The sequence below is a fragment of the Acyrthosiphon pisum genome, chromosome A1, assembly GCF_005508785.2.
Source record: "Acyrthosiphon pisum isolate AL4f chromosome A1, pea_aphid_22Mar2018_4r6ur, whole genome shotgun sequence".
In the NCBI taxonomy this organism is placed as follows: Eukaryota; Metazoa; Arthropoda; class Insecta; order Hemiptera; family Aphididae; genus Acyrthosiphon; species Acyrthosiphon pisum.
Window position 1 is genome coordinate 1,743,536 of NC_042494.1, and position 14,221 is coordinate 1,757,756.

Here is a 14,221-nt window from a genome sequence, read left to right on the forward strand (position 1 = left end):
CGGTCTTTCAGGTATATCAGGTTTTCTAAAATGAACATGGACATTTCTAATGTGTGAGCATTGCCGCCGTATTATAAGTTTTGTACAACAGTAACTGGGAAACGTTAAAAATAATTATTATATAAATGTAGTATTGTGTACCTAATATATTTTGTTTTTCATTTAACTAGTAACTTACCTTTAAACTAAGAATTATTTTATAATAACAAAGAATAATTTATTACTCAAATAAATATTCTATTATCATACATAATATATAACTATATAAGTAAATATATAGGTAATATACCTAGTTAAATAGTACCCATATTGTCAGCAGATATAATTAAGTTTAAAGCATATAACTTTCAACATTATCTATATACGTACGAGAGTACGGAGATTGCATAACATTATATTACCATATTGGCATATTACCTATGTAATAATATATAATATTATAATACTGCAGTTTAACAATTATTTAGGCTAATTGGTATTTTTGAAATATTACACAAGAAAATAATATACAAGCGAGTATACCTAAATTATTTATACAACCTGTAGCAACAGAAAATCAAATGAGTTAAATGTATTAACATTTAATATCATTATAATATATTATATACAAATATATTAGAATGATATTATATTATTATGGACATTCGACTTTTATATTATAAATTTCGAAATATAGCTGTAGTATTATACCTATAATATAATACGGATTGAAACGAATTAAGTCCGTTCATGATAATATTGCAATATATTGTACAAGTTTAATATTAATATTATAATATTGCGTTGTCGTCTGTATATAGTATCTCGGGATAGAATATTATGACAACGCAATGATGATGTGTCTAACGTAGGTAACGAAATGTCGTCGTGGGTCGCGGTGCGGGTCCGTGCGAATTTTCCATGGAAAACGGGGTGGAAGCTGTGGACGAGAGGGCGTGGTTATTGATTTTCTACGGCAATGCGCGAAAAGTGCAGCCAGCTGACGTGAAATGTGAGTTGGTCTTCACTATCCGTACGAGTCTTGTGAATTTCCTTTACGGTGTTTTAGCGGTTCCAAACGGCGTCAAAATGAATATTTTATTTATCCTCCCGTTACTATTGCCTCTCAGCTATTGTGAATTCGCGTTAAACAGTAAGTATAACATTGATATTAATCACACCCATATATATATATAGATATATATTATACACATAGGTACAACGAATGAGACTTGTACTCTGTTGTGTTTGATTCGTTTGTAGACGTAAATAATATGAGCACAAAAACAACAAATACGATTGTATGGTTGTATTTATAAACCAGCATATTAGAATATAATAGCGTGTCGAAATGATTTACAAACCATTTAAATATTTTAGAGTTCAAACAATCGTCGAATCCATCACTTTGATCCTTTAACTGTTTAAATTATGTTCTGTAACACACCTAATAATATGTTATTTATTTGTGGTGTTCTGCAACTTATCCATTGGAATTCTATCAGTTTCACGCGTGGTGTAATATTGAAATTAAAACATTTTGTCTTATCATAACATAATATATTATAAGATTTGGGCACGGAGATACGTATTGACGTGTTATGTATACTTAGATTTGTGTACATATACTATACAGTTTGATGATAAATTGATAACGTTAAGCCATTAATTTTAAATTGTTACGTAACGCATGTATAATGTATTACAGCCAATAATAATAATAATAATAATATCCAAGCAAAAATCGATTGTCGTTTGTTATATTATTATTGAAGGGATAGTGAAACCTTATCTCTTCACAAAACTGTATTATCATTATACGTACCTATACACTATCTGAATTCTAAATCATAGACCTTATAATAGGTACCTATAGTATACCTACTTTAGTATAAGGTATATTATTTAAATGCATAAATATTGCAATCCAAGCATAGATGCAATTTAAATCTTTGACTTACTGAAGCTAAACATTTTTTTTTAATGCAATAAACCCGTAGACGCTTAAATGCTATACCCCCTCTGTACTGAGCCTCGCATACTCTCACAAAAAAATATAATAAAAAGTATTTTTGGACGAGCTAAATTGAGTATTGAAGTTTCCCACCACCAACAATTGAATTCATAAAATCTGGGTGATATTTGCATTATTCAATAATAGAATAATCAATAGATTTGTAATATTAAAATGGATCATAACAATTATTACCGGTTTTATGGTTGTGAGCGCCGCATGAACAACAGTTTTTGCATTTTATACTTTTCAGTTTCCATAATCCATAATATTGCAAATTGTAGGCACGTACCTATTACATTTGCCTTAATTATTGTCGTTAAACTGCGCCCATTAAAACGATATTGTTGCCAGCAATTTATTGATTTTTGTTTGTTGAAATACCTAGTGTAGTTAATTTTCGATCAATTGACGATTCTATATTGTATTATTAATTGTTTCGTATAATTAATTAGTTTTAAATATGTAATTAGATACAAAAGTCGAAGGAAACCCTTACAAAAAACATCTTTTCGATGACCTTCTGAGCAACTACAATCGGCTGATCAGACCAGTCCAAAACCATTCGGAGAACTTGACCGTTTGGATGGGTTTAAAACTCACTCAGCTAACCGAAATGGTAATGGGTGCGACGACGGACAGTAAAATAGTTAATTCACTATGATGCGTATTTCAACACATTTTTTGTTTTTGTTGTAGAATCTCAAAAGTCAAGTGATGACAACGAGTGTGTGGTTGATCCAGAAATGGTTCGACTGCAATTTGAAATGGGATCCCAAAGACTATGGTGGCTTAGACAAGTTATACGTGCCATCGGATCATATTTGGTTGCCCGACATAGTTTTGTTTAACAAGTAATCATCGTTTACTTAACATTATACTATATAATTCGTTCAAAATAATTATATTATAAGAATATACTAAAAATAATTATGCACTATATATCGCCGTTCATAAATCTTCATAAATAATTGTTTAGTCTCGTGATTTATTGCGCAAACAAGCTATAATTGTTGCCAACGACCACACATAGACGTCTAGCCGCCTAACGAAAAACCAATTGTGGGTGGATAATAATATTTCATTGACATTTGTTGTTTAGTATATGTTCATAATATCTATAGTAAAAATTCCAATCGAAATTCATATAGGCATTCGTGAATAATTGCATAATGGAGGAGCACATAATATAATATATGTTTATATATATATATACATATATTTTCCATGTATGTAGGTACTATCGTCTATTGTACGATATATATTTGTATTTTCTATTGTTTATTTGTTATGGAATGTTCGTTTGCCCTTGGGTTTGTTTTCGTATCGAGCTATATTAAAGTAGATTGTAGGTACCTACGTACGTAAATTATGAAGAACATGTATATTAATTTTAACGCTACTAATTTTGTCTCAACATAAAATAAAATAAAATTTTATAATGCTAATAATAATTATTATAGTATTATACATGTATACGGTTAGAACTATAGTGATATTTTTGAATAACGCAAAGTTCCAATGGCAATGGCTAATCTGGTATGACGAGTGACAAATAAACCTATATAACCGTACAAAAATATTGATTTTTCACATATAAGTGATAAATACTTTCATTTTATTTATATAATAAATAATTTAATCGACGTGCATTTGATATAATATAATAAATATCACAAACCAATCGAATGATCCAAGTATACGAATAATTAGGTATTTGTAAAGGAATTTATCACATACTGAGATACCTATAGGTATATAACGCTCCCATTTGTGAGCGAATTTCCGGCTTTAGTGTGAGAGCAAATTTAATGTTTGTGTACCTCTCAACCACCTGTAACGCCCTTGGCCAACAATATTTGATGCTGGATGAAATTTTGAGTTGTGATTTTTAATAAATGCATGTTATAATTATTATAAATATTATGCTTATTAAAATATAACTTAGTACTAACTACTAAGTAATTGTCGAACTATAATAGTCTAGTAATAAGAAATATAAATAGGTATTTTAGATTCTGAGTTGAGCGTATACGAATGTATTGATTTTACAATGATGAGTTACTAATTTTTTTTTGTCATTATATTTTGGTGCAGTAAAAATTCTAAGCTTTTCTACTTCAGCATCATTTCTGGTATTAAAGAGAATCTAGTTGGTACTTTAGTGGGTCAAAAGTAAAAATTCCCAGAACTTTTCAAAAGCGTCAGGAAAAACATACCAACAATTAAGTAAAAACTGAGAATTTTACGCAAAACCTGCAGTTTTCAAAAAAATTTGATTTGGTTTTTTGGTGTAACTCTAAAAAATAAATTTAGATACATGAAAATATTTTAAATATCTTAAAATATTTTTAAACTATTTGTAGACAAAAAAAAATGTTTTTTTAAAATTATTGTCGATAAAAAAGTTTTCACTAGGTCGAATAACTTGAAAATTTAATACAATGCCTAGATTCCTCATAAGTTTGTTGTTGGTGGAAATTAAAAAAAAAAGTTGAGCGTAAATCCACTATAATTTATAAATCAATACATTCATATGTTCTGCGTTTCTGAGTGTGAAGGGTACAACATTGCCATGAAAAGTGATATTTTTTTGATTTATTTTGGAGGTGGGTGAAATTGATAACGAGTTGGTTATAAACGTATACCATAATATGTTTTGTATATATAGTATATATTATATACATATATTTTTGGGTAATAATTATCATGATTTACATATAAATTCGTCGTATGAAATAAAATCTATGGTATATTGGTGTGTAGTTATGGTACTTAGGTACTACCTATATGTATATATGACAGATGTAGGTATAATGTCTACCTACAAAGTTATAATATGTAATCATATTATATCATCTTAATAATGTATTAATAATAGTCTATTTTTTGGTAATATTGATATATTTTATACATTATTATATAAGCATGTAAGTATACTAAGTATGCATGAATATAATTCATTATTTACATAATGTTATACTTAATAGTTATAATAGTATAATAATATACATAATTTAATAGATATACTCTTCCTTGGTAGTAAATTATAAAAGGGCAATTAATATATAAAATAAAACACCAAATTTTTCTTTTTATCGTTCATTTTTATGACACCCTCTAAATTCATGGAAGCCCTTGGGCGCTTGCCCCTTTTGCCCCCCCCCCCCCCCCCTTGGGACGGCTATGGACTACCTCAATTGGACTATTGTTAAATATAATAGATTAGGTATATGCTGACATGCTGTGTATGTAAAAATTATATAACTATATAAGTGGAGGTGGTTTAAAAGTTGAGTAACAACGGATGATAAAAAATTTTTACGATTTTACTTGTAAATCCAATAAATTGAGAATTATACTATAACAAAATCAAATGTCAAATATATATAATGTAATATATTTTTACTGCGCAGTGCCGACGGGAACTACGAAGTAACCTTGATGACAAAAGCTGTGCTCAAGTATACCGGTGAAGTATTATGGTCACCTCCGGCCATCTACAAATCATACTGCGAGATAAACGTTCTGTACTTTCCGTTTGACGAACAGAACTGTTATATGATGTTCGGTTCGTGGACGTACAACGGAAATCAGGTATGACGTGATCACTGATCAATAATGTTTACGTTTTCGGTATATAATTTAATATTTTAATCCAATTCCCAACTGACTAAGTAGATTCACCGTATACTTACCCTTTTTGCTGTATAAATAACGTGCAGGTAGACTTGAGGCACATCGACCAATCGCAGGGCAGAAACCGCGTGGATGTTGGCATTGATCTAAGCGAATTCTATCTATCCGTCGAATGGGATTTACTCGAAGTCCCTGCAGTCAGGAACGAAGAGTTCTATTCTTGTTGCTCAGAATCGTATACGGGTGAGTTGAAACGTAACCATAAAATATGTATTAAAATAATATTATGTGCCTAATATATTATGTGTGCATACTTTGATATTATGATGATTCGGGTATATAGTTATGAGTTATATGACAAGTCGTCCGCATAAAGGATTAGCGTGATTCTAAAAATACCTTTATATAATATATATATATGCGATTAAATGTAGGTAATATTGTGCACAGCTTGCGCCAAGACAACATATAAGGTACCTTTATTATATTCGAGAGACATAAATTTTAGTAGGTACCTATATTATATTTGCATGTAAAATATAGTACAACTATCATAATATGAATATAATATACTGAATAGACTGATTATTTATGTACATAATATATGATATTATGTCTTATATCGTATATGGAATAATAAGTGATTAAACGTTCAACATTAAGAACAACTTTCGCTGTCCGAAAAAAACAGTTAGTTACCAACTGCAGTTGTCGTTATTGTGGGGGTCTTATACGACGTTTTAAGTTTTAACATAGGCAAATTAACCTAAAATGGATAGAATACATTTCATTTTAAAGAATAATATTGTGCCATCAATAATGGCTGTGTGATTTTTTTATTAACATTGTGCCAATGTCAACAGAAAGTATAAGGCGAGGCGTATAAGATCTGCACAACAATCTAGGCAAAGACTAATAATAACATATATACTTAATTTAGTTGGTAAATAATATTATCATGTTTTAAACGTTTACAGGTAAATAAATATTAATAATATGTTAGTTTCTGTATTAATATAATAAATCTGTGTGTACGGAATAATTTATAGGTTATATAATATACAAACTTTAAAATTATATGTTACATTTTTTAGCAATATGCGATACAAATATCTCATTTCATTATCGTAAATTATACTTTATGACGTCCTAATATTTTCGTCAAAAACGATTATTATGTACCAATGCGTCATCATGATAATTTAATGACATTTTTGGTGTGGGTATTGACGTATTGACGTGCAATTGGGTATGGGATTATATCGATAAACTTATAATCAGTTATTTTCAATAATCACGTACTATTTGAAAAAAAATTACACTTGACTTTGATAAAGCGAGAAACCAACATTATATAAAATAGCCAATAGGTAGTATATTAATATTATAATTTATATCCAAAGTTTATACACCAATAGGTATTTTATTTTTTGGTTTAATACAATAAATTGACTAGCATTGAGTAATATTGAGTACCTTAAAACAAATTGAATACCTATATATTATAATATATACCTAATAAGAATATTGTAATATTATTTCATGTAAAATATCACTAGTTGCCATATTAACGTAGAACTCATGTAATAATGGAATCAATATGAAATACTATGCAATATTTAGTTAAAGTATAATAATTAATAGTTAGCTGTTGTATACATTTATATTTATATAACTACAGCTACAGTTAGTACATACTATGCATGGAGATGGATAGGTATATCGTATTTCACATATATTAGCAAAATGCATTCAACTAATCGATTTCTAACTATAGATTTTCTGAGCGCAATATTGGCTACAAAAAAGGTATACTGGGACGCAATTAGTATGATTATGACCAGTTTTCGACCTTTTTGATGTGGATGCAATACTTGCGTATTAAATAAATTCTGGGACGCAAGTAGTATGCACCGCCTCAAAGTACCAACCAACTAGATCCAAATTGTTACCAGAAACAACATTTCTAATGTAGGTAAGCATTTTTCAGACATAACTTTCAACATAAAGATGCGACGCAAGACTTTGTTCTACACTGTTAATCTGATCATTCCGTGCGTCGGACTGACATTCATGACGGTGTTGGTGTTCTATTTGCCGTCTGACTCTGGTGAAAAGGTAATAAAAAAACCATATACATATTATAAAATCATATTGCAATATCAAAAGCGCTATATCTGCATACATTTTACACGGCTCATTGACCTGGGAACTGTTTTATATAAATCACGGAATTATAACTTTAAATCGATTATAATAACACAAATCCGCTAAGTACAGTATTCAGTATAAATCAAATTTACTATTGGTATATTGAATATAGATAAATATGTACCTAATGATGCACTAAAATAAGGGTAGATATTTATTTGGAACACTAACACAGTGGTTTCCAATCTTTTTTATCCACACCCCCCTTGTAAATTTTCAAAAATCTCACGTCCTCTCCCCCTTAAATTAATGTTGAGATGACCTTTCATTTTTAGTAATATAAAATAACTTAATATTAAACAACTACCGTCTACCTTATGACTTATATTTTTTTTCGTCATTTTAAAAATAAAATATAAATCAACTTAATTATTAGGTAATAATATAATTTTTACATTTTTAGTACAATTTTATAAATATTTTTATATTAAATATTATAATTTATAAGTAAAATTAATTTATTGTTTTCAATTTTACTGATTGTAATTATATCAATAACAACATTTTCGTTATTTCATCATTAAGTACTATATCTCCTCCCTCCCCCCTCCCGCCCTTCAATATCTAAATTTCCCCGGTCAGGAACTACTGCATTAAAAAATATAACGTACAACCTGTTATTATTAACAAATAACAATATATAATAATATGGTAAATGAAAAAAATATAATATATAATATTCTGTAACGAGTAAAATGTTACAAAAATTTAGTTAAATATTTTAAAAGTAACTTACCCCTAATACCTTATATTACGAGCGAACGCTGATACAATTTCGTCATTCTTATAATAATATAATAATACTTCAGGTGACACTGTGCAGTAACATTCTAGTGTCGTTGACTGTGTTCTTCTTGCTGCTAGCCGAGATCATCCCCCCGACGTCTCTGGCCGTTCCACTCCTCGGCAAGTACTTGTTGTTTACCATGGTTCTAGTGTCCATGTCGATCGGCATGACCGTCGTCGTTTTAAACATCCATTTCCGGTAAGCGTGCGTTTACCATGCATGTCTTATCGCTATATATTATAATTTATAATATTACGTCTGGCGTCTTTTAACCAAATCGAATCACTTATAAAGGTCACCATCAACCCACACCCTGTCACCTTGGGTGAGAACCGTGTTTCTGCACATGATGCCACAGATACTGATGATGCGCCGACCGCCGTATTCGCTGATGACCAACGACGGATTCCAAAGCTCACCCGGTTACTTCAACGAACTGGACTACAGGTATCTGGCCCAGCTATATTATAAAATCACTATTAACCATATATAATATACCTGCTTAGTTTTTAAAACAGTTTTATCGATAATTTAAAGTCTGAATGTCTGATTGTGACGGATGCGCAATCTCATGTTCAGTATAGATTATAGTTGTTATTATTTATTATACGATAATTTATTATAATTCACAGTCGAGACAGCATAAGCGATAGCGGTGGAACCGATCAGAAACCTCCATCTTTGACCCAGAGACACTGGTCCTTCAAAAAAATTCAATCTGTACAGCCTCACAATTATCGTAAGTCATTATTCAATAATTTAATGAATATATTTAATAGTATAGCTACCTATATCTGTAGTTTTATTTATTTATTTTCTCACTATTTGTGAAAATTATTTATACATTTATAAATTCAATATAATATAGATTATATTTTATATTTGTTTTAACTGTTATACAACATAGTACCTATGCATATTATAATATGAAATGTATTCTTGTACAAAGACTAATAGAAAATAATTATGTTTCTCTAGCGGAGAATGTAATGCCAAAGACAATGTCCCCAGATCTACTCAAGGCTTTACAAGGGGTCTGTTATATTGCTCAACATATAAAAGACGCAGACAAAGATAAAGAGGTAAATTTATATAATATAATAATCAAATATTAATTTAATTATACATTGTACAATATTCAAATAGGTTAATGGTTTTCATTAGTTTCAAGTTGTTTAATGTTCGTATAATATAGACGCGTGAATTGAATAATAATATTTATAATATTATATAAATGCAAATATACTGTGTAGCCGTGTAGGACGTATAGATATAAATTAAAAAAAAACCAAAAACAATTATTGTAATCAATATATTATTATCCCTTATACTTTATCTTCATTCCGCCTACATAATTAAGATTGTAATATAAACCTACAGGATACAATTATTGAACACTTAAAAGTTAAAACCATAATATTCATAAATGTGCAGAACATATTTTTGTGATTCAAAAAAGTGTCTATGAAGAAGTTTTATAGTTAATCACAATCAGATTCCCTTTTGCCTATCTTATCAGTTATCATTATCATTTATCACATATCAAATAATTAATCTTAATGTACATGTACATTGTCTTAAACATAAAAATACTTTTATAAGAAATTTAGTGCTGAAGTATCTATATAATATATTGACTTATATTTGTTATTAACCATCAGAAAATAGTGTAGGTACATCGTAGGTACATGTTATTTGATCATACGAATAAAAAAAACGCCCTATATATAATTTTATTTCAGTTATCTAAATAGTAGGCAATTATAATATGATTTTGTATTTTATTTGAAACAAAATACGGTATTTTAATCTAAATTGATTCGGTTGTAATACATTACTGGTTATAATGTTTTAATTTTTTTTAATTTGTTTTTACTATGCATACTAGCTCGAGTACCTACTTAATTTTAATTTCCTGTCTATAAAATGCAAAAACAAATCAATTATAAACTGTGCGAAATAAATGTATCGCCTACGTATTATACAGTTATACGATAACACGTTTCTAATTTAAATTTGTGTTAGTTTTATAGATCACGTAGCTACCCATATGACGTATATTAATATTATGACATGAAATATGCATACAAAAATATTACAGAGCTGAGGTTATTACTAAAAGGCAGTCAAATAACTTTGATCATCTAGCTAAGCCCTGCATTGTATTATTAGTTATTTTAGTAAATTCAGACGAATTAATATAAATTAAAATTGTAAATTTCTATGCTTTTTTGCAGTTAACTTTATTTTATTTATGTATATATACAAACTGTTAAACTAATATTTACAAAAATATATGTATATGTGAAATGACTCGACATTGAAAATGTTGACATAACTAAATCAAAATTGGAATGAGTAGTTTCTTTAAATGCATGTATATACTATATACTACTGTACTAGGGATATGAATAGATAATAGGTAATATTCTTTAACAAAGGGTTAACAAAAGTTAAAAAATATGTAATAATTAATATAGACATAAGTACCTAGTAGTTACCTACTTACATGATATATATTATACTATTATCATTTTACAAATTATAATATTATGTTAATAATTTAATATAGACCAATACTAATTAGTAACTAAATAATATAATTTTTAAAATATTTAAATTATCACAGTAACACATATCTACCAAACCTATTATCGTGGACGTATCCATAAATAACTCAAAACTACTCGTTCAAATTTCGATTTAAATACACCAACAAACTCATCTGCTTAGCAGCTTAATGGAAAATTGAATATTCTCATTTGAAAAAAAGAAGTTAGTACGCCCAGGGAAGTAAAGGACACTCTATAGACAAAACATAAAAATAGTATTTGATTTATTTAAATATTTGAAAATATGGTCTTTGCAGAGTGATTTAAAAATTAAAAAAATAGAATTTGGGTAACTTCATTATTAAAGGTAAAATGGGAGTAGAATGCCTGATGAATTACTTTGTAAATGGACTATATAGTATTTACTTCTATTAAAATGCAAATTTCAAGTCAAAATTCATCATTTAAATCAAATAAAAAAAAATATAGATAATACAACCGTTGGTAATAATTATGAACCGTTAAATGTATGAAACAATTTTGAATTACGATTAGTTTATCATATGGTAACTATGGTATTAAATATTAAAATATTAAAATATAAAATTGTAAATTGTATAAAATTAAAAACAACACATTTTTATGATTCAATATTTGGACTAAAAAATAAAAATGGTCTGAAAGTTATTTCTTCTACCTTTTACCAAAGAAAGCTAAAAAAAACTTGTTCAGAATTGTGAAGGTTGATTGAAAACCGTTAAATGCAAAAATATAAACGTAAAACATTATAAGTATTATAACTAGATCACTGATTTTTTTTTAAATTATTCTAGAATATTATGCAAAAACAATTAAAAAATATGCATCAAGAGTGTATACTCTATGCATAATGTTTATAGGTACATAAAAAACTTGAAAAATAGTAAATTTTTTAAAAGAGATTTACGAAATATAAGGTTGAAATCCTTCTTTTTTTTTATCAATTTATTATGAAGCAATTTAAATGATATTAATAAAAAATTATAGTATTGTATTAATATTTAGAAAATTATGAATTTATCCAGCTAATCGTTCGATTACTATATCCTCAAAAATCAAACTTATCACGATGGCTCCTTACAACATGTTATCATTCTTTGAGCAAAATTTAAATTTATTTATCTAATGTATATAAAACATGCAACCTGTATGCAACTATCTAAAAGTATGTAATTTATATATTTAAATTTTACTTGTATATGCAAAAAAAAAAAAATAAAAACTAGGTATAGATTCCAACAGAATCTACGCATCACAAAATGTCGAAATATTTAATCAGAATTATTCTAAATTAAACTATTGAAGTGTAGAAGAATAATATGCATTTATATGAAAATTCAGTCTCTATAGTTATAAATTATAACTTATAATATCAACGCATGCTAGAAAATTTTATAGTAATTTTATTATAAAGGCAATATAGACGAGGAAAAAAACAATAATCACACAGTCCACAGTCAGTGACTCATTAACACCTCCACTCCATCAATTTATAATCAGAAATTATTTTTAAATACAATTTACAATTTTTTTTACAAATACCCTATGGATATAGATTACAGTCATTGATCGAAGTGTTGTTGGTATTGAGAATCAACGGAGGCACATCTCGTCAACATTTTTACATCGACTTATTCCACTTTTATAGTTAATTTATTTTTAAAGTATCACCGGCAATGATAAGTGTTTATATCGTAGAGCTCAATATACCGTGTATAATATAATATATTAATATGATGTGTATTTACTCTTTGACCTTTGGGTAATTGGATTGCAACCAAAATAAATGTATATATTTATTATATATATATTAGGTATGTTAATAAGTGTTTTAATATTTTCTGAACATATATTTCTAAATATTTTCCCGTCATCTGAAACTCATCTACAGATCTTGCCGTGGTTGTGTTTTAATCTTCTCAGCTGTACTAAATATATATACCTATAGTTGGCGAATATATAACATACGTATGTTATATATACCATTGAGTATGTTATATATTGTATATATTTTATATTACACAATATATACTCAATGATGAGACATATATCTTATTTAAATCTCCCTTCACTTTAATCATGCATAAAAAAATCTAATTAATGCATTAAATTATTTTATAAATAGCAATTTTTTTTAAGAGGCCTCCAATATTTATATATGTAAATATTAATATTTTATAATTAGTAGTCTCACCCCGACCATCCGAGACTTTGACGGATCTCAGTGGACAGTGCCAGAGCACTGCTGGTTGTGTATCAGATTTTTAGGCTGGGGCTAAACTAAATATAATTTAGTTGGCGAATATATAACATTAATTCTCGTGTGATTTATACAACCTACTATGTGTATAATAATTATAATGTATAACAATATTATAATTTAGGTGATCGAGGACTGGAAGTACGTGTCGATGGTGTTCGACCGGTTCTTCCTGTGGGTGTTCACTCTAGCCTGTATAGTGGGAACATGCGCCATAATATTCCAGGCACCCTCGCTGTACGACCAACGGCAACCCATCGACTTCCAGCTGTCCAGCATACCCCGCCGCCGGAGCAACCTGGCACTACCTCATGAAATCGACTTTTACGAGCGCACCTATGGTGCCAACTAGAGTATCTAACTATTGCATTTTATAGATATATCCGTTGTAATCCCACTGCAGGCTCATTTTAATATGTACATAATTAAATATATATATATACTTATAAACCTACGTAGCCATGTAGATAACGAACACACGTGTTTATAGATATATACCGATATACAAATAGTGAGAGGTTAAACCTCTAAATATTGGACACTATCGATGGCTAAGATTTTGTCTTTAAGGGGATTCGATACCGTGATTTTCTGTTTTCGTCTAACACACGCGTGACATAGTATTTTAGACGTGTTTTTTGCCAAACATACCAATTAATCTAATGAAGCGATAAGAATTCTGAAAACAGATTTAAATTCGTCATCAAGTCTACTTGAAATCGACTTTCCCACATTTTTGA

The 14,221-nt window shown here is 28.6% G+C and overlaps 1 protein-coding gene across 1 annotated transcript; it reads left to right on the plus strand.

Moving 5' to 3' along the window:
* The first annotated feature begins 1,068 nt into the window (after positions 1 to 1,068).
* On the plus strand, positions 1,069 to 13,956 carry LOC100161804 (acetylcholine receptor subunit beta-like 2). The gene is made up of 11 exons (XM_001949983.5): positions 1,069 to 1,132; positions 2,467 to 2,612; positions 2,693 to 2,847; positions 5,410 to 5,590; positions 5,719 to 5,875; positions 7,623 to 7,750; positions 8,653 to 8,828; positions 8,925 to 9,077; positions 9,263 to 9,369; positions 9,609 to 9,712; positions 13,606 to 13,956. The coding sequence occupies exons 1-11, from the start codon at positions 1,069 to 1,071 to the stop codon at positions 13,831 to 13,833; spliced, it is 1,599 nt and encodes a 532-aa protein (XP_001950018.1). The 3' UTR covers positions 13,834 to 13,956.
* The last annotated feature ends 265 nt before the right edge of the window (positions 13,957 to 14,221 follow it).